Genomic DNA, 21,842 nt, shown 5'->3' on the forward strand with positions numbered 1-21,842 from the left:
CAATAGGTAATGAGGTCATAAAAACTGTATTCCCTGTGTGGTAAGTATTACAAAGCATGTTGTAAAAATCATTTTTTGATCTACAAAACACAAATTGACAAATTTCAAGTATTTATAGTCACAGCTTTTAAAAGAGTCATTTGGCAGGAGGCTTTGTAGCAAAAGTGTATTATCAACAGAATTTGAACAAGAACCTAATTTTAGAGGGACATTAAGGCAAACAACCTGCTTTATCAATTAAACACCATAACGAAGTATTGTACGTTAAGAACGGACTTAACTGTAAACAGAGCGCGTGTAAGGCGGCAGGATGTCAAATTTGACATCATCTGAATCTAACATTTTGATTTCTTACTCATCGTTGTCAAAAATCGAGATTTGGTATGCTTTTGATTGATAATGAGGCTCCACAAGTGCTTTTGGTGCAGCATTGTTGTTCAAGTAGGTTTCCTCCTCAGTGAAACATGTTTCAATTGCCTCTTATCTCCGTTTTCGCCTTTTCCTACAAGGAAACAAGCAAGAAATGCACTCAAACACAAACCTCGGCCCAGAATGAAAGTGTATAAACCAACATATGCAATCACAATTTCAACTTTTACTTTCAGTCAAGAATGACAATTATGCTAATAATGCATTCAATGTGTCTTTACTTCTTGGAGGTGGAAAAAATGACACCCCCCCCCATAAACAGAAGTGAGGAGAGTTGCAGAGTCAAACCAAATCAGTAGAGTCACTTTAAAAGTAAAAAATACCAAGAAAGTATCAGTTGTCTTTGATTCACACATGGCAACATCTTCACAGCCAGCCAGTCATTCACATTCATGCACTGCATACACCACAGATTTTTACTCACGCTAACATACCTGGTATTCATTTTGGTATTGAAATATTATTAGTATTGTTTGTGAAATAAACCATTTTGATTGGCCTGAACCTTTTGAGTTATTTCCCCCAAAGTTTGTTGGTGTTGTGACTTGCCGTTGAGCCACGCTTGTTACACGATTGAAGAGTGTTTTTGCAGTCACTTGACAGCATCGAAAAGACAACATGAATGAATGAATAAATAAATAAATAAATCTGCTTACCCAGCCACCTTGCTGATCTAGCCACGTGGCAACACGGTTGTTGAGTAATGCGGTCACAGCTCTCTGGGCTTTGGTTTTCAGCTCAGGGCAGGATTTCTTCACAAAAAGCCCGAAGGCAACACAAACTTTGATGACCTGAATTTCTGGAGCCAAGTCAGTTGCATTCTGAAAGTTTTGAGCCTTCAAATAGGTGTCCACACCACAGCTAAAGGCTTCCTCCATGGCCTGGAGGGAATAGAATTCATTGTCAGAAACAAGACATCTTTTTTTAAAGGAAACAACATCCAAACAGAGTAACGTGATATTTTACTTTTCATATTTATTCATATTTATGCTTAGGGAGCAGCAAGATGTGATTAAACATTGTTTGGTTATCATCTGTGTGTATGCAGTCTCGTACAAAGCTAGCACCTAGTGTGAGTGCATTTGGAAGTGGTTGATCACATCCTTGTTGTTGACCTTGACAAGTTTTATTTAAAAACATACAATTCCCAATATCTGCATAAAAGTGCACAGAACCCTTGTAATTATTTTTAGGATTCAGTGGGTGGCAACAATGATTTGTGTGTGCCTACCTCTTCTACTAAAGCACACTTGAGGTCTTTTAAAGCGGCGTTAAATTTTGCATCTTTAGTCAGAGACTCGGCCACTTTTTTCAGGCTTTCAGCTACAACAACTGGGTCAAAGTGTTTTTCTGGAAAACAAAAGGAGAGTAGCTGTTAAGTCAGGAAAATGAATGAGTGGCGCTCACAATAACATTAAAAGGTGTGTCTAAGCAAGTTTGATCGTGTTTGTTTTTCAGTTTATTAGCCATCCATTGCCCCAGGAAGCCGCGCCCTTGTTTTAATGGACATTGCTCGCTTGAGATTTCGGTTTCATTTTACTGTAAGCGGGTTCAATACTGTTTAATGTATACTTATATAAGTCTTGTTTACAGTACAGTTGGACTCTGCGGAAAATAAACGGGATCGGCGAGCGTACGCTTAGTATGTAAATAATAAAACCGACGTGAAATGCAGGTTATAGTTTATATTTAAAAGAAATCATTTCCAGTTAAAACATAATTCTCTTCATGAAAAAAATTACCATTGGACACTGGGCCGTCAGTCTCCAGCTCTTCATCGAATTGACGGAAGTCAACTTCGTCGTCGTCTTCAAACAGACATTGGATGACTTGAGTGGTTTGATGCTTAATTTGAGACAATCGTAGTGGTGCAGCCATTGTTGATCTTCCTCACAGCTGAATTCGACAAGACGAATGTCTTCTTTGTTGGTTTGCTACACCTGGTTATACTGCCCTCTATCGTTTACCGTCAGTACTTCCTCCCATCTATTTCCTGTACCGTTTGACCTCGTATCAGTGCATGTTTATTCATGGAACACTTTAAATAGAGGGCTCTCAAAATGCTTCGACATGTCTAACGTAAAAAAATAAAAACAAAATACGTCACATTAACATGAATACAAAACAATCAAAACATCAAATCGAGTCTTCACTCGAAAATGATCCAATTTTATATTTAGCCATCAAGCTCATTCATACAATAACGTAGTGCATTTTATGTCTGCGAACAAATACATAAACATAATCAAATAAATATTTCTAATTAATAAACCAGTACATAAACAGTACTTACGATAGCCCTTCGGGAAGCCTCAACATACAGTACCACATTTCCCCAGAAGGTGGGGCTATCTTCTTGCATATGATGTTTTGGGCACCTTTCCACTTTGTTGAATGAACACACCCTGTGTGCATGCATTCTTCGAAGCAAATGGTGCAGTGCAGAATGATGCCCATTCGCATCTCAAGTAAGAGGTATTGGTTGCTAACAGGAAGTACAGTAATATCTGATCATATTTCTCTTTTTACCTGTCTAAGGATCATGGACAAAATGGGCATGCATGCATTGGAAATACATTTTTAAATTGAGCCAATTTTCAAAGTAGCTCACTAAAAATAATAATTTGGTGGTATAGTAGCGTCATTAAAATTTGAACAAAAGGCAAACGAACCATACTTTGAGTAAAAGTATTGGTAGGAGCCTACTCCTGCATAGTGATAAAATGGCTACAGGATGGAGAGTTTGTAATGACTGTGCGTGTGTGTGTGTGTGTGGGGGGGGGGGGGGGGGTGTTAGTGAACAATTAATTAGTACTGAGAGGAAAGCAGGAGAGGCTTTTAATTCTTTTTTCTGAATGCAATATAAGCAGTTTCAAAGGTCATGACATTTTCAGATATATTTGTTTTCTCCTATGCTGCTACTTTAAGAGTGCATTCCTGATTTTTTGTTTTGCTCCCCCCCCCACCCCCCCCATCCCGCTGCTCTTTTCTGATGTTACATACGTTTGATTGCATTCATGGTACTGCATCTGATATATGCATTGTACTATACTTTATTATGTCTGAATTAAGAAGGGTTGGATTGCATCTATGATAAATCTGAGTTATTCATTTAGATCCAAATGCACTGATGAGGATGCAGTTCATCAATCATTAAAGATGAACTAATTGACAGTGAGATATCATTCAGCAACCTAGTTTGGAATTCAAAGTTTGTAAATCATATTACAATTGTGAACTTTGTTGAACTTTGAGAAACACAATGTGGAATTCCAAGTCCATTCATGAATTATTAAGTCTGCGATTTTTCCCCTATAACTTTCTTGTTGGTCTTTTTACTATGTAACCACACAAGTAACCACACGTGTCATGATTCAAAATGTCCCATTTTGGTATTATTTTAGACATCATCGGTACCTGACTGTTTTCTCTCAGGGACCAACCAAAAAAGAAATACATTTTTGTGAAGGTCATTGGTAAAGGTCAAAATCTTGCAACTACAAAGAAATACAGTATGTCCAAATACCTGGAGAGTCAAATACTTTGGTTTAGGGACTAATCCTCCATTTGCTCACCAGCCATCTGTTAACTGCAGCACAACACAAGAGTGGATGTCACATACATGTGTCACACACAAACCACACCGCACTCTGAAATGACAAATGTGAAAAATAACATCGCAAGTGTTCATTTTTTTCCCTTTAAATTGAACTTTAATTTAAGGCAATCCATTACAAAGCATTTCACAACCAACCATTTGACACTAATCATGTACAATAAAGGAAAGCAGAGTGTCATGCAAATAAAACAAAGAGAAATAAATTCTATAATAAACAACAAAGATAGATTGTGGCATTGAAAAATAAATAAACCGTAACATGCTAATTACATGCTACAATGTAGTTTTTTTTTAACCACTGGTGAGAGAAGAAATGTTAGAAGAAGCAGGTACAATGGAGAAGAAACAGCACACTCCCATGCATGTTGGCTTGTTGAACAGGTTTCTATTTCGTAAAATGGCAGTAACTGTATAAAACAGTTCAGGACACATGCAGCTATGCATATTGAAAATCACAACCCTAAAGGGAAATTAGATGTAATTGATGGCAGAAGCAATGACCTTTCATACAATACAAAAAAAATATTAGTAGCAATTCCTCTCCAAAAATATCAAACATATTCAATAAGCACTCTTTAATATTTAAAGTGCTAACGGGATCAATAGGCAAATCAGATATTATATTCTCATGCATATTGATCACATTTACATGTATACTGTAAATGGTTTCCTTCTAGGCAAAATATTCTGCCCTCCAGCTGTACTTGTGTCCAAACGTGAAATAAAGTGAACAAATTGTACATCTCTCTGAATGCTACATTGGGAAACGAGGAGAATAAAATAAAATAATAAATAAATAAATCTGTGTTTTCTTTAAAAGCATAGGACACCTCAAAAATAGTCATCATGGAAAATTTGGATGAAAACCAAAACCTTGCATGAATAAGTGAAGATAGCGACTTGAGAAGAATTTGGACAAAAATATGTCATATATTGTGTTAGTTTTTCTTATTTTTTTTCATTGTCATATTTTTATTATCGTGTTTCAACACTGATGGTTATAATCTAATGCCTTATTGTGAATTGTGTAAAAGGCAACTTTTTGTTGTTGTTGAGTTTTTAAAGGGTCCCATTTATTTAAACACAAAGGGGTTTAATTTTGGGACCCATGTAGATCTGTGCGTAGATGAGTTGGACGAGGTTTTGGTAATTTTGAAAACAAATAATAATAATAATTAATAATAATACCTCAAGTCTGCGGAGCTCACATCTGTCATATATTTTTAGATTTGAATCGAAAGCGTCTACAAAATTATATTTTGCTTTTTCTTTGGCTTTCTTTGTGAGACAATCACAGATTTGGTACCAGTGATGTCAAAGAGGAACTGTGTGATAGAACTGGAAATGGAACGCATTGGCATTGCCATACGCAAGTAATGATTGTGCTACATACGTCTCTGTCTTTGTTTTTAGTTCATTCTGGCTAACATTACAAAAGGCTGACAATGTTGAGAAAAAAACGACAATGTGCACCGGACGACGAGCTGCCAGTGATGTCATTTGGACCCTGTGACCGTTTCGTTCGATTTTCAGCATTTCCCATGGGAAAAATGTTTGAGGGTATGAACAAAGCAGATATCTACCAGTGGGATGGACTGAGGCTGACTTTAGAGGTTCCAACACATACCAGAAAATTGCAATTTCCTGCAAATCTACATGCAGGTGATATACAGTCATCAACAACAAAAAGACTGGTCAAGTGGTACAAGAAAAAAAAAAAAAGTACCTTTAATAATGGTGGCATGTCAACAAATGCGAACAAGCAAATATGAAGTTATCAGCGCAGAATTGTAAGAAAAGAAAAATGAACCAGAATGTTGACCACGCTTGTAAAAATAATCTATCAATAAATCTGCTTTATATTCTTGGAATAAATTATGTTATTTGGAATTATATATATTCATGTATAAGGATGAACCTGCAACGGCTCGTAGAGACCATCTGCTATTAATATGGAAATCAAACAAAAATAGGTTTTGCTTTTCTGAAGTTTTATCAACTGTCCATGCCACTCTGAATAATACTATTTTCCAGTAAAATGTAAATAAGGGGACTCATGTTCTTATAAACCTTTCCTCAATAAGAGAAGGGCAAGGTCTGAGGGTATGAAATACCTGATTGATGTTTAAAGAAATCAAATTGTAAACTCCACACGGGTATTTTTCATTAATCATTCCTGATGCATCATTGAGTAAAGGAGATAAATCATCTCCAAATATAAAAATTAATTCCAGACAAGAAAAGGTGTCTGGAAATGTTACCGTATTAGGCCACACCAAAGACTGAGAAGTAGTCCTTCAGGTCAAAGTTGACATGTCCTGAAACACTGTCAGAAACAAGCACAGACAGGCACAAGTTTTAACCACAACATGATCTTTTTGTTCCACCGGCCAACTGTCCATTTAGACGTCAAACAGTCTCCGCCGCAGTTTTGATTAAAAAAAAGGCTTTTTTGAGTCCTGGGAAGTTTGCATCTTTTCTTCAAGAAAAAGCAAACTTTATGAAGATGGCTGCTTCATGGGTAAAATGTCTTCTGGTCAGATTTGTACGTGGTGGTGTGTGAGTCCGGGCGGCGTGTACGGTGGCGGGGCTGGGTTGGGTTTAATCCCTCGACTCTTCATGTAGGAAATGAACTGGTCGGGAATCTCTGCTAGCACGTCTTTTGCCAGACGGGCCATGCTTAACACATGGTTACCTGTCCGGTCCATATAATCTCGGAAAGGGACAAACTGAGGAGGAACAATACAAAACGTGATATAAAACACACTTCAAGCAACGTGAATAAATTCATTTTGATTAGAAAAAAACATCTATCTACATTGAATCAGTACTTTCATTCATATGAATGGTGTACCATGAAACTACTTTTTCCCACTCCCCCTTTTCTGACCTAGCTTGTGCATCTGAAATGACAGCAAATATCTAAAACTTTTATGCTCTGATAAGAGCCGTTACCTGGACAATGTCTCGCTCTGCCAGTTTCCCTCGGGATGAGACACGAATGTCATCACCATCCAACTCCACCATAGCTGCGAGAACATAAAGGCGTGAGTGGAAAGCAGGGAAATAAATTATTGATGCCGCAGCTCACAAAAGGCGGGAAGAGCTTTGAGTGCTCTGTAGATGCATATTTCTAATCAAATGGAAATGAAAAGTTCGTCATTATGGCCTCTGACATTCACAATCATCTTTCCTAATAATTATCATCAGCCATTTTAGTACACAATTACAGTAAGCACTCAACTACCTCTGACACAAATGATTCTTGACAAAACTTTCCTCATAATAATAAACTGCAATTTAAAATGTGAATTACTCCCTTTAACTCAATTTAACAGTTTTGTTGAAGAACTCATAAAACGCTTTAAGTCCTGCAATAGCTACATTGTTACCATGGCAACGTTTCTGCTGCCTACAGTTAAAGACCTGATTAATATTTATCATTGCAGCAGGCTTTAACCGTAAAAATCGCCGTACCGTCAAATTCAGCCTGACCCACTCCCACGATGATGATGGACATTGGAAGCTTTGCACCCTACAGAATAATCAAAGTAGAGGAATTAAAAAAAAAAAAAAAAGTGAACACATACACACTATCCACTCATGAAAGGAAAGCGGAAGCTTGTACAACGATAGCGACATTGTGGCTTCAGAGCAGTTACATGCTCAGCTATCCATGGTACAGCCACACGAATGTTCTGTAATGCTCTTTAACGATCTGAAAGTCCCACAAGGCTTAAACAGACTAACAAAAGCAGTGCATTACATCAGGTAAGCAAAGGTGAGAATGGGAATATTCTGATTAATATTTATCTTCATGCAGGAGGAGGTGACACCAAGTGACAATATTAACAGCTACACGGATAAGCAGCTGCTTACATTTTACTGTGGCAGAGCAAGTTCAATAGGCCACAGGGAAAGTTTTGGTGAGCCATGTGATGAGTGATAAAAATATGTTTGCGGGAGGCTCAGAATAGATGGGGTGGCCTCGAAATAGATGGAAGCTGTTGTGAGCTTGGAGAGGAGGGAAAGGGAGGAGATGCCAACTTTACTTGATACAGCATCCGTCCTCGGTCACTCGCCCAGCCACTCCCAAGCCACACGTCCATACTAACAAAATCATATTGATCGCATCATAAACATTTAATTGGAACATATTAAATGTTGTTAAGAAGTACCCGAAACAGAAGAAAGCAACATTTTTAAAATTGTTATTACAAATTCTAAATAAGCCTAATAAGCTTTTTTTGCATTGAGAATTTATAGCAAAGCAAATAATAACTGTTGTCACAGACACAGATAAAAAACAATAATATGAAACTGTCAACATATGAATACAATATGACCTGTTATAGTAAATTGAAAAGACGTGTCAAGCTCGCTCATGACTTTTTGTCCACGAAACTCTTCTGCTACATATCGTATGCTGCGAAAATAATGATAAATATGCATGTGATACGTGCTACTAAAATGATTGGCATGCCAAGTTAACATTCCTGTGGACCAAATGAAAATGGTAGACTGCAATTTCAAATCTGATGACTAATGGTTGAATGGTAAATGCATGAATAAATGTTAATTGGCAAACAATATGATCCAAAGTCAAGCCAGCCCGGTTGTTGCTCTAACAACTTCCAGCTATTTACTTTAATGACATTTGTCTGGACAATTAGGGAGCCTCTTTTAGCAGAGCTTCCCCAACCGCACATCAGCGTAATAATCAGTATTCAACACTTCTGTCAGTGCCTGTCCTCCCACCCACACACACACAGAGACAAATGTGTGCGCGTGTAGCTCATGACATTAAAACCAAAAATAACCTGGCAGTATACCATGCCCTATTTTTTTTCTCTCCCAATGCTGATGACAGCCTAGAATCAGTTCAATGAAACAACAAAGAAACCTTTAATTTCCTCAGCAACTCATTGCGGATGTGCTCCTTAAATGTAAACGTCATGGCCACATATCCTTTATTGGGATGTCGATTTAGGTGACCTGATGTCCTCTATTTATAACTTAGAAAACACATTGCATACTTATAATCAGCCAAGATTTGATTTATTTAGTATTATTATTATTTAAGTTATTTATTTATTTTACAATGGGCTTTTTGCCTCATGTTGTCTAAGATAGGCTCTCGCTGACCAGCAAGATAAGCAGCATAGAATACGAATGGAAAGGACTTGCATTTCCCTTTGGTTTGACTTTGTTGACGCCCCCTTCCCACCCTGCTCCCCCTCTTTTTTTCTTGCATATCATCAGTCACCCCTTTAAGTTTCATTCGAGAAAATCCTCGTTCCAATCAAAAGGGTGGTGGAGTGCTTTTGGCATATGTGGTGAGATGAAGAATCAAGACAGACAGTTAATAAGATGAGAGAGTGAAAGAAATCAAAGGCTATGAAGGATTTGGTTCTATAGGGGTGACACGTCTGGGGGAGAGCTGGACTTGATCCTCGAGAGGGGATGAGAATAAAAGTGACAGCAGAAGTCTTTGTATGTGTGGGTGAGACGGTCTAACTTTCCAAAGGGAGACGACAAAGAGGCCAGAGGGAAGGTGACGAGTGTTTGACGCCTGGTATTTTTGTAGACTAGCAAAAACTGCGATCATTTTTTAAACTCCATCTTTTCTCTCACTCTCACACACACGGAGGTTAGTAACAAAGTCATGCAACTTTTTCTCATGCTGTCATTGTTTTAGGGAGAAAACAACTTGGCAGCATGTTCAAAAACAACTCCAAAAGATCCAAAGAGGGTAAAAGCAGAAGAAGTGGAAGCGGCAAGCAGCAGTCATAGACGAAACGGTGCGATAGAGCAGCAGGCAAGATCTTAAAAGGAAGGTGTGGCTGTTCTAATGTGTTGACTAACAGTCGCAAATTCCCTTTAAATCCAGTCTGCTGGGTGTTCGGAGCAGCGGCTGGCTGCGGAGGAGGTGATAGGTGCTTAGAAGAAGAGAACAAGGGAACAGGTTGTATTCAAAGATAGCGAGACAAAAAACATTTGGGAGGGGAAAAAAACATAATGTTGACTAAGGAGAGACAAATTTATTTTTTGGAAAAACTTTACGATAATATGAAAAGTCCATGATAATAATCCTCGGCTTGTTCGGTTAATTGGACACCTGGGAAAATTGTGGAAAATGTTAATGGGTTAATCCCATCACCCTTTTTTTTTTTTTTATATGAACATTTCGATTAAGTTGCATCTTAAATTAGCTCTGGCCTTCCCCACACTTACATTAACAATGGCCTCTTTGGTCTGAGCCATGTCCGATATGACTCCGTCTGTAATGATGAGGAGCACAAAGTACTGGGAGCCGTCTTGCACTGACGCCGCGTACCTGCGATTAGACATTATGGATTTTCAAAAACAGCAAACAAACATCAAAATGAGGTTTTCAGATAATGCTCATCACAATTAATTCTGGAGTACAGCATCATTTTTTTAATTGAGAGATTATCATCTTGTATCATAAATGAGTGAGATTCATACCTGGGTACATTTTCTCATATACTAAATTTAAACAGGTCGATTGTCAGAGCTTTTTCGAAGTAAATGTTAGCATTTGCCTTGGAGATCAATACCAGCTTAAGTATATTTTGACCATATCTGTTGACAGCTGTCATGGGATCGAAATATCCGTTCACATATGTCAAGTCTTATTTCTTTGTGTCTGCGCCGTTATTGGTCTGGACAATTAATCCAGAGACAGAGGAACACACTATTATTGGCATTTTCTTTGTCACATTTTATATCATCTAAGGAACACCTAAGTATGCCATTAAAACATTGCGAATAGGGATTTGAAATTAATTTAAGAAAAAGAAATGAATGAAGTCATTTCAAAGAAGAAAATCTGGCCCTTGATGATAATGATAGCAACCTTGCTTTTCCTTCATGTAATTTCTTGAACCCGTCAAATGATGTTTTTTTTCTCCTTTTCTTTCTTTGCCATTTATTAGAGACTTGAATGTCACATTCATTGCAAATGAAACACTTTTTCATCTCAATCACGGTTTTGTGGTTGAAATGGAATTGTTGTGAGGGCAAAAGAGGGACACACCCTTCCAGCATGCTTGCAAATGAAACACTTTTTCATCTCAATAACGGTTTTGTGGTTAAAATGGAATTGTGAGGGCAAAAGAGGGACACACCCTTCCAGCATGCTTGTGTTGTTTGTTCACCTTGCGACATGGTTCACCACCGGTGCAAAGTTGGTTGGCCCATATAGTTGTACTGTCTTCAGACTCTGGTGGTAAGCTTCTAAAATGCCCTCAATACCATTGCAGTAAGGATTCTCCATATTCCCATTCTGAGGAGGGAGCACCAAATAAAACTCCAGTATCATAAAGTTGCTCTCCGAACAGCAAATGAATTTACCAGTGGAAACTCATGTGAGACTCGTCCATCGGGGGGTAGTTTGGCTCCAAAGCCGAGAGCGGGAAACATCTTATCACTGTCATAATCTTGAATGATCTCCCCAACAGCCTTCAGGGCCATGGCGTAGGCGTTCAGGTGGTACGGGTTCATGTAGTGGAGTGAGGTGGACTGGGAGGGATTACCTGTTGATTACACAAAGCTTTCACATCACTTCATACAATATTCAGGTCAACCAACTTCTTCAAACGGACCCCATCACGGAGGTTACACACGATTTCACAAAAACTCTGTATTCTGAACTATAAATAGAGAAATCCAAGCGTATATACATATTATAGCCATCATTGCGTAAACAACGTTAATGAGGCGAACTGTAGGACGGCTAAAGTTCAAACCTCGATACATTCATTACTGTGCCGTGGCTCGTTGGACAGCTTGCCGATAACTGTGACCTTTCGGAATATCAAGAACGGCATGTTACTTGGTCATTGACAATTAACCAATATTGGGAAATCAATACAGGATATGTACTAAATTCCACGGAGTCAACCGTGGGCTTGTTTGAGATTCAGTGACAGAACAAAATAGACAAAAAGATGAAAATGGGGATTTGTCCTGTATTTTGCCGACTGTCACCTCTATTTACCGTATAGTGATGGAGCACGGTGACAATGTTTGTACAGTATTCGAACAAGGAGGCGCCAGCTCGCGCGTCTGTTTGTAATCGATTCCGAAAAATGAACATGCCACAGTCAAAGAGCACTTCTATCACTTCTCGCTTTGCACATACAATTTGTATCACTCACCGTTAGATGCTGTGAAATCGATGGCCACAGTGAAATTAATCTGCGTCCTAGAAAGGGAGAGGGGGGGGCGAAGAGAAAAATGTAGAGATGAAACAGGCAGGAGTATCAAACATTCCTCATCAAGTTTCGTAAATGATTTCCTATGGTGCCAAAGGTCCAGAAGCCATCAGTACTTCAATTTGTCATTGCCATTTGTCATATGTAGTCAAGCATAAAGTGGTCCCTCAGTACACCAAGAAAAATTGAAGTGATTATACCCGTGTACTTATCCCACTTTCCCCTCCACTAGGAGCAGTGGAAGGAGGAAGCGACTTGCCAACCAGTAATTAAAGTGACGCAGCACTTAAGAACAAATCATAATCTAATTCTCCCTCGCTGATGAAGTTCTGCCTTCGTCTTGTTAATTTACGACACGGTGGCGAGATCTCGTAGAAGGCCCAAATGACAGCCGCTCATTACATGTGAACGCTAGCCCAGAGGAAAGCAGGAGAATGATAAGCAAATGAACGACTTAAAGATTCACATTAACCTTTCCGTTTTAGGCTGAGACTGAGAATATGCCAACGCCTGACCCTGCCAACCTTAGCATTAATTACACATGCTTGTATTATTCATGAAGCTTCTGCGTGCTATGGTAGCTTTACAAATTCTCTTGCGGGAAATGCTGTGACAGTGATGTCGTTCACTCAGCTCTCTTCAGCAACAACTATCCAGTGCGATTATCTGCCTGTTTGTGCAACGTGTGTGTGTAGATGGTTGATGTAAAGGTCAGTGTTAGAAAAGATGCTGTGACATCTTTTGGAGACTCTTGTCACTTTGGTGAATCCATGTTAAATGAGTGCTTTTGACATTTGTTCACACTCCCGTCCCGGGAATGATTGCTAGCGCAGACCAGTTGACGCACTCTACTCCTCGGGTGAGATATTTTTTCTACAATTCAATTGTCGGCTTTATTATACTTTGGGAGTTTATCATTCTCCATCATGTTATTCCATGCTGAAAAAAATCAACATACTGATTGTATTTATTTTCTCTTGGCCTGCTATTTCATTATTAATTTAAACAATAGGAGTAGTTTAATTACGTCAACGCTAGCCAAATCCGATTGAGCCACTTCATCATAATTGGAGTACTAACGAGTTTTGTGACTATTTGGTACGTAATTCCCCACCAAACAGTTGCAAGAAAGCAGCAAGCTCCTGAGAAGCTCCAGCAAGCGTAAAAAAAAAAAAAAAAAAAAGTGTTTTTGTACCACCGTAATGATCAACATTAAATTGCAGTTCCTTACTGGTGAGTGCTCATTTCAAATGAGAAAATGTTTATATTCCTCAAAAGTTTATTTCTAATTTAAATTGTGACATTATGCAAAGTGTGAAAGCAATTCTCAATAAATTTGGAATCGGTAAAAAAAAAAAAAAAAGTGCATTTACCCTCCTTTGATGTAATCTAAGAATGTGAATTCTGACTCCACAGAGAATGAGAGCAGCGTCACCTAAAAGACACAACAACAACAAAAACACAAATAAGATTGAAGACAATCTTGGTGATTTGATGGCCGAACAACTGAAGCGTCGCTTCCCATCAATGACTTTCAATGTTGAGTGAGCGCTTGCCACACATGCCGAACGATAAGAGTCGTCTGCTTTTTAGATGATTTGTTGACTTTACCCGAGGCGAGCGTGAAGATGATTTGTATCACTTGTATTTGTATGCATAGCTTGCAAACGGCCACGCAAGCAAGGAGGCTTGGGGAAAATTGCTTGATGACATCTAACGTTGTGATCTATCAGTTGGAATGCCATTCAATCTGTGAACTACGATGATTATCGTTTTTGTGACACAACACCTAAATGAAACAATCGAGTCAACGACTGAGCACAAGCATGGAGCTGTACAAACTGTGTCTCCATCCATTTTTGTATTCACCAAAAATACTCAATTTTCACAACACCCTCCACCAAATGTGACAATTGGACTGAATAAGTGAAAAAGAGAAATAACAGGAAAGCACAAAAGAGGCAAACTTCCAGCCTTGATTAGCTGCAGGCACTCACAGTTCCAGAGTTGACATATTTCTTTTTCTTCATTTTCTTCTTGGTATTTATAACCTAGAAATGAAAAAAAAAAGGAACCAATAAGAGAAACGTCTTTGCCTCGGATAGAAAAAAAAATCCCATACATATCATTATAGGAAAAAGTATTTTATTCAAATGACCTTAAAGTAGCATTAGAAGATTAGAGTTATAAAACGGGATTTATCATTTTCTCCATTACAATGGAAGCAAGTTAATGTCATTCAAATTAAAGTTCAGTTTTTCACATAGCTCACGTAGAAAAGATGCATTAGATCCAAAAGACAATTAGAGCAAACATTTGAGTAAATGTAGCTCCTGCTAATGATTGTACTGACACAGTGCCATCCATCTTACCAGACATAAAGTAGTTGTAATGCATTCAAATGGAGCCAAGCCAATTTAAAGTCCAGTTAGTCTTCATGGTAACGGTAAAATTACAGTCACATCAAATCGATTTGGCGATGAGGATGAATATTATGATAGAACCAGGAATGTAACATACTGCTGTGTAGCGGTTAGTCTTAGATACTAAAGTTCACTTTTAAACACCTGATTTAACCCTGGTCTCCAATGAGACTGACGTGCCCAAATACAATGTCTATTGATGGGTGTGGCGGACAGCAGGCTCAAGGTGCAACACTTACTGGCTCGAGAACAAGCGAGAAATATCAATTTTGAGACCAAAGGCGTCTCAGCTCATTACTCTGATTTTCTACGGATGTGAGGCATGAAAATGACAACCCCTAATTTAACATGGAGGGATAGCAATTTGTCTGACACGCTGAACAATCTGCTGATGCAAAAAGTGAAGAAGAAAAAAAAAAGCCTTTCAGACTCTCAGGGAGAGAGAGAGGAATCAAGAGTAAAAGATAATGGGGATGACATTCAGGACAGGTATTTATCCTGAGTGAACCATAGCATCATGAAGTCCCTGACATGTCTTCTTTGTTGCTTTGCACAGACTCAAATATTTGCTATTGCTAAAGGAAATAATGTCCAGGTACATAAATAGAATTGTTAACACAGGTGTTTGTTTTGACAACTCCCTAAAAAATCAAATAAAATGAAATAGATAAATAATAATAAAAATGCCAATGAATTACCTCATACACATTGAATTGACTCTGCCCTCGTGCTAATTCTCGGTAGCTGGTGGTGAAGTCTCCGATGAAGTCGTGGCTGGCAAGACAAAAAAAAAAAAAAATGCACGAATCACTTGGACAACTTGTGAGTTACAAACAATCAGGCACTTACATAAACAAAGAGACAATTCCACTCACCCGCCGTCTCTATCCCAATCATACACCTCCACTTTGATTGTTCTGGAGGAAAAAAAAAATCAGACAGAAGACAGATGTTTGGGAAACAGAAAGGAATTTGTTTTGGAACAGTATAGTCCAAGAAGATGCTGAAATTCATTTCCCAGTTCTCATGTTCTAATCTACTTGGCTTCTTCCAGGTCCATATGTACCAAGAAGAATTCATACAAATATGTTGAATGCCATCCTGTGTTTGAACAGGACTATATCCCAGTAACATGACAATCAGGCTGGTGGATGAAACACAAGGCTCAATTCTGATGTTCAGAGGCTCTACAAGTAATGCTGAAGGAGGAACATTATGATAACGCAGCTGGCGAGATATTGGAGAGAGGGTGCTTATTTTTATTTGGTAGTTGAGCATATTGCACATAAACCCGTCGGCATAGGAATCAGCATCTTAGTGTTTACTTGCACGACGTGTTAACAGAAGCTTTTTATATTTATCTGTGGGCAGATGTTTTTCCCGTTCGTACTGAATCGTGTTGTACACAATATGAAACAGATTCTTTTCACCCCCCGAGAATTGGCAGTGTGGATTTTTCTGCAGATCTCCAATTCCCAATGTTTGTCATAAATATTTTAGTGGAGTTTGCATTTGACTGCGTATCATTTTCTTCTTAGCCACCAATCTGGGCTCCTTTTGCCCTCAGTGCTTCGATCAATTAACCAAGCTCGTATTTCTCGTGTAAAAGCGGAGAGGCGTTTACGAGTGTAATGTTTCAAGTGGAATCTGCTTAAAGCAAACGCAGGATACTGTCAGAACATAACGGTCTAAATGACAAAATACAATTATGTCATCACATGAACGTGTCCGCAAACGATCATCAGTATTAAACACTTCACTCATATACAAGCCCCTCATGTATAATTTTATGATGAGTTATAATTCACCACGTGTCATTGATTTTACAAAAAAAAAAGGTGTTCTGCACACAAGAGCTAATTGATATACTATAATTGGCATACACAGTTGCAGGTGCCTGGAGCATCTGCCTCTTAGCATACATCTGTGATCAAGTAGCCATTGTTCACACCCACAACAGCGGAAACGGACTTTTTTTTGTCTGCCAAAGTACCAACACTCCTCTGCGCAGAAGTATTTAATTGAGTTTGTGCACTGTTAATGGGTGTCACCAGTTTGATGGATGAGATTAATTCAGTTGAAGTGAGGTTTTGTTTTATTTTTTTGTCCAACAACTGTAGCACACAAGGCAGTATCTTGAGAGTAACAAATTTGACTTCCACTAGTGCAGCAGGAGAGAAATGTTCCTGCAGAGCAAAGAAAAACAACTCTGTGGGTACCTTCACAACCGAGTCCCTCCGGTGTTTCTCATCTTTCCTAAGTTTACCTTACATAGGAAGTTCCACCAACCCAGTTTCAAAGAAAGCTGTCAAAGAGGACTGAGAATAAGCCAAACTAGTTCCCTGCCATCTGGCCTCTGTTGCTGTGAGGTGGCAGGTTGTTCTTTTGAGGTTATCTTCAAGCATGTGAGCCAGAGAATATGTGCTTGACACATTGGTGGTTAAAACAAGATGCTTCTCTCTTAGTTGCAAAAAAAAAAAAGGCATTGAAAATTCAGATAGAGGAAGAACAAGTGGCAATAACATTCCATTCATTGTGTTGTACAGCTTTGGGCTCAATACAGGCATTATTCCGACACATTTGCATTATGATTTCAAATAAATTTCCTAATATGGCTAATAAGACTTTCAGATGCTTTAGTGCCCTCCTTGAACTCACAGAACAATATACACTCCAAAACTCATCTACCACTGTTATCTCCTGCAATTCTCAGGCTCCTTTAATGAAATGACTCATCCCCAGTAATGGAGGTACATGTGATTGAAAGCGTGAAAAAAAAAGTGGAGTACATTTAATACTGAACCATTCTTCTGCTGTAATTACAAAGATCGTCTTGTAATATTTGCCACCGATGAAAAGAGAAAATTTCGGAGTCACTGTGATTGTTAATATGGATGAAATGAGCTCTGGGAGGTTTAATTAAATTACTAGAGTATATTCATAACTGTTCCTCAAAACCATAGGAAAAACCTTTAGAATATATTTCATAAATAATAATCGTAATAATTGCAGCACAAATCTTTCCTTGTTATATCTCACATACCTACCAAAGCATCAACTAGACCTACGATAGTTTCTTTATCTCTTCTTCAACGATGGTCCAGTTTCATCAACACACACTGCAGCCAAGGGTCCCATTTAAAAATCCTAGCTGTCCTTTGTTGACCTGCCACAACTTTTCCTCTTGCCCTTTGGTGCATGAAGCCAAGAGCGGGAACATGTCCAACTAATGCACTAATCCAATTAGAGCAAACCACATCAGTAGAAGGCCAAGCAATGGCACACTTCTATGTTCTTACAGCATGCTCTGCCAAATTCCCAAATCAAACCAACTTGCAGCCCGAGCGCACTTCTGCTATCTATGAATGGAGAGCACACAGTATACAAGTGGACACAGAAAATAATTTCACAAAAATAAAGCAAGTGCCTTTTTGGGTCACACAGTAGATACATTTTCAGAGATAATTATAATAATATGGAAATCTAATGAAAGGAAATTATATGTGTTCTAACGACAAGATCAAAAGGGACGTTTTTCTCCTCAGTTCAAGGTAGCGGAAAAAAAAGCCTCGCTTTCAGCTTTTGATCCCAATAATTACTGTTAGCGGATGACCTGGTTTACAGCCAATTTCAAAAAAAGGTGACAGCCACATTGTATGCTCCTCAATCAGGTAGTCTGGTCTTAAACTCTAAAGCATGTAAATGCATGTATTGCTATTGATAGTTGTCTTCCTCTGTCTGGGTGCCACAGTTACAATTCCATGCCATGTTACATGTTACCCCATGTTACATTGCATTGATTGAAACACACACTGAATGGGAAAACGAGCAAGTGTACGTATAATCGGTTTCCTTGTATGTGTTGCCTTGGTCATATTTCAAGACCTGCAGCATTTCAAACTGTTTCAGCTTGTGACTTGTCACATTTCATTACTCACACCATGTTTGTGTGTGTGTGTGTGTGTGTGTGTGTGTGTGTGTGTGTGTGTGTGTGTGTGTGTGTGTGTGCGCCTTTGATGCCCACCACACTCCCCAGTGTATGATCGACTCTGACAGGTTAGTGACCCCTTTCTGAGCTCACGGGTGATACACTGGCTGACACAATTTCCCCCCCAATGTTTTGTTACATCTTTCAGCTCCTCTGGAGGAACAAGCAGCTCTCATCCGTTCTGTCTGCTTGGGTTTGATCTCACACCCACCCATTTATTTTTCCAGCATCCTCCTTAATTAGAGTTCAAATGGAGTCACACACGCATTATGACAAAGATATAGTCTCGCACAAAAACATTCTTACCCTCCAGAAGAGAAAATGTGCCTGTCGCTTGTATTTCATCACTTTTTATAGCTCCTTCCTGATTGAGTTTGTTTTCTTTCTATCACTGACTTCTAAATGAAAAGCAAGATGGATAAGCTCGGTGAGAAATGAGTTCTGATCCCCCTATTACACAATGTGTCTTTATTCATAACGTGCCAAGTAAGACAAGAGAAATCCATCATAGCATCAGATTTTGTCGCAGTGCAGCAGTCCCATGGGTTGCTAAAGGTCAGTTTAATGAGGGAAGTATTAATTCAATTTAATTCAGTGTTACATCTCATTGGTATTCTCTAATGTCGAACTCCGCTATTTACTTTGCTTTGCATAAAATAACTGATACTGTTAAACCCCATCACGCTTCAATTTTAAGTGTAAACGTGGAACTGAAACGACTCATTTAAATAATGATGTATTCGTTTCTAATATTATTGAACAAAATATAACAAATATAAATCAGTGTTTAGTATAAAGAGAAAATTAACATGTGTTAGGGAAGCACAATTCAATCAGCTGTGTTCACGCCCACAACGGCGCAAAATGCCCGTTTTTAATCGCGCCAAAGTGCACGAATTAATTCTTTGCATTCCTTTCTATTCCCAAATGGGAAAGAACAACTGGAGGTCAGCCAACAGAGAAGAGTGCGTTTTACCCGAAAGGTTCGACATTATGAAGAAAATTGCATGTTACGTTTAACATACAAACATTTGGCAATCAGTTGAGTCAAATGCATTTAAATATTGTGATTTTTCACACTTTGTCATATCTCCATTCAAGTCTTATTATGCTTTTCTTTTGGGGAAAAAAAGAGCCGAGCAGAACGAGTCATCCAGTGGCAAAATAAAGGCACACATTGTGTGCATTTGAGAAAGAATCAATACTGAGTACTATTAGTACTGAGTAGTAATCCACTGATGTGATTACAGTAAAATAGTGTGACGGTGAAAGAAAAAAAAATGTAACAGTGCAACATGTTGAGTTGATATTGATTCTCGCTGGTTGAAGTCAAGCCTACTTGTGGTTCAGTAATGACTGCCATCAGTAGACTGGACATTGTTGGAGGGATACCGTTTGGGGCTTTGAAGGTCACGATCGATACATTGTTCCAGTAGGAGTCAATGAAGTCAGACCGAGTGGATGGAGTTATCGTGCTTTGTGTGTCGTGTGTGTGGTTTACCTGTCGTAGTCGCCATTGCAAAGTGCTCGGACTGGAATAGTGAAAGGCTGCCACGCTGGGTTTAACGTGTTCTTCACCACCTCTGTTTTATGGCAGATCGTAAACCTAGACAAAAAGAGTGTAGAAGAGGAGACGAGAGTTAAAGTAGCAGTGAAAAGAATTTGCTCATTAATTCCCTTCATGCAGACATGAGAGCTAAAAATGCAAATAAGAAGAGGAGCTGTTTGCTATGGAAAGGACAGAGGCGCCGATGCGGAAGCCAAGTAAGATACTTCCAAATGGGGCAGTGTCCAGCCTTGTATATGCTTTGGCTCGCCTCGCAGTAATATTGTTTTATAGACCCCTGAGAATGATTTCATATCTGAGTCCAACCAATGGATTTCCGCTTCACCGAGCACAAATCCCTATTAAACACCAAAAGCCGTCCTCACACAAAGCAACAAGGCGTGTCACTTTTTTTTTTGGGATAACTGCTGTTCCACTAAGTGCTTCAAGCATTTTAAACCCGTGTAAGTCTGTTAGGTACTTGGTCCCCTAAATTGGTTTTCCTTGTGGTCCTAAGAAAGCTACAAGAGGGCTAATGAGGTGTTTGCCACAACATTTTCCGTTTGATTCCGCCAGGGGTCGGGAACCTATGGCTCGCGAGCCAGATATGGCTCTTTTGGCGATGTTAAAAACGTTATTAAAAAGAATACACTCAAAAAATCGTTGGCCTTAATTAAAATACATGCATTTAATTGTATTTAACCTATCGTTTTTTTTTAAATGGTATGGCTCTCACGGGAAATTCTTTTTTCAAAAATGGGCATTTATGGCTCTGTCCGTCAAAAAGGTTCCCGACCCCTGGTTTAGGCTGAAGCTGCTTGGAAACTCAGAAAAGGAAGGTGCTTAGAGTCATTTATGTAAGGCAAGGTGGTTGCAGAACCAGTGTGTCTTCATACAGCATGAGTACACTGCAGCTCCTTCAAGATTGCCCATAAAATACAGTTCACTCTCATGTGTGCTTTTTTTATAGTTCCACTGTCGCCCATATGCAGTATGATTACATATTCTATAGGCGCAGCAGTAGTTGCGTTTGTAAGGACTTGGCTTTGGAATTGGAGGGTCTAAATTTGGAGTCCTGCTGTGTAACAGAATCTAGAATTTATGATGAGCTGCTGGAGACATGGTAATCAACTTGCTACAGGGTTGCCCTTCAGCGTTTAGTGTGGTACTGACTGACAGCTACAGTTCAACTTTTACATTGTTTTCCAACCAACTCACCTTGTCCTTTTTTTTACTGTGTGGGGCAGCGAGGACATCTGCCCCGAGTTACCAAATAAAATATTCAGTCAGCGTGTGACTGCTTTTAATTGGGTAGAGACAAATTCACTGTGACAAGATGGAGCATTGCGACAAAGGAAATAGAGTCTGTGATTCTGTTGGAAATATGGAGTCACACCTCGTAGCTCGCCACAATTATAACTGCTAGGTGGGTAGATACATACTTTAGATAGATAACGACTTACGTTCCATCTTCATTGCTTCTGTAGAATACCATAAATGGGTCTGATTTCCCAAAGAAGTCCTTCTTGTCTAGCTTGTTGGCACAAAACTGCATAGTGGCGCTGTCCTAGGATGTGAACAGATGGAGAAATAAGGA

The 21,842-nt window shown here is 38.9% G+C and overlaps 1 protein-coding gene across 1 annotated transcript in view; it reads right to left on the bottom strand.

The window, feature by feature from the left end:
- Positions 1-4,115: 4,115 nt before the first annotated feature.
- cpne5b (copine Vb) overlaps positions 4,116-21,842 on the bottom strand; it is a 51,611-nt gene continuing 33,884 nt past the window's right edge. Inside the window, exons 8-20 of the mRNA XM_037252726.1 lie at positions 21,709-21,812; positions 20,201-20,305; positions 15,587-15,628; positions 15,410-15,485; positions 14,286-14,339; positions 13,662-13,723; positions 12,232-12,278; positions 11,426-11,607; positions 11,230-11,357; positions 10,283-10,385; positions 7,526-7,583; positions 7,004-7,077; positions 4,116-6,777 (exon numbers count right to left, since the gene is read on the bottom strand). Of these exons, the coding sequence (XP_037108621.1) occupies positions 6,586-6,777; positions 7,004-7,077; positions 7,526-7,583; positions 10,283-10,385; positions 11,230-11,357; positions 11,426-11,607; positions 12,232-12,278; positions 13,662-13,723; positions 14,286-14,339; positions 15,410-15,485; positions 15,587-15,628; positions 20,201-20,305; positions 21,709-21,812 (1,227 nt within the window). The 3' untranslated portion in view covers positions 4,116-6,585. The remainder of the gene's footprint in view (positions 6,778-7,003; positions 7,078-7,525; positions 7,584-10,282; positions 10,386-11,229; positions 11,358-11,425; positions 11,608-12,231; positions 12,279-13,661; positions 13,724-14,285; positions 14,340-15,409; positions 15,486-15,586; positions 15,629-20,200; positions 20,306-21,708; positions 21,813-21,842) is intronic.

Source organism: Syngnathus acus, chromosome 5 (assembly GCF_901709675.1).
Source record: "Syngnathus acus chromosome 5, fSynAcu1.2, whole genome shotgun sequence".
Classification (NCBI taxonomy): Eukaryota; Metazoa; Chordata; class Actinopteri; order Syngnathiformes; family Syngnathidae; genus Syngnathus; species Syngnathus acus.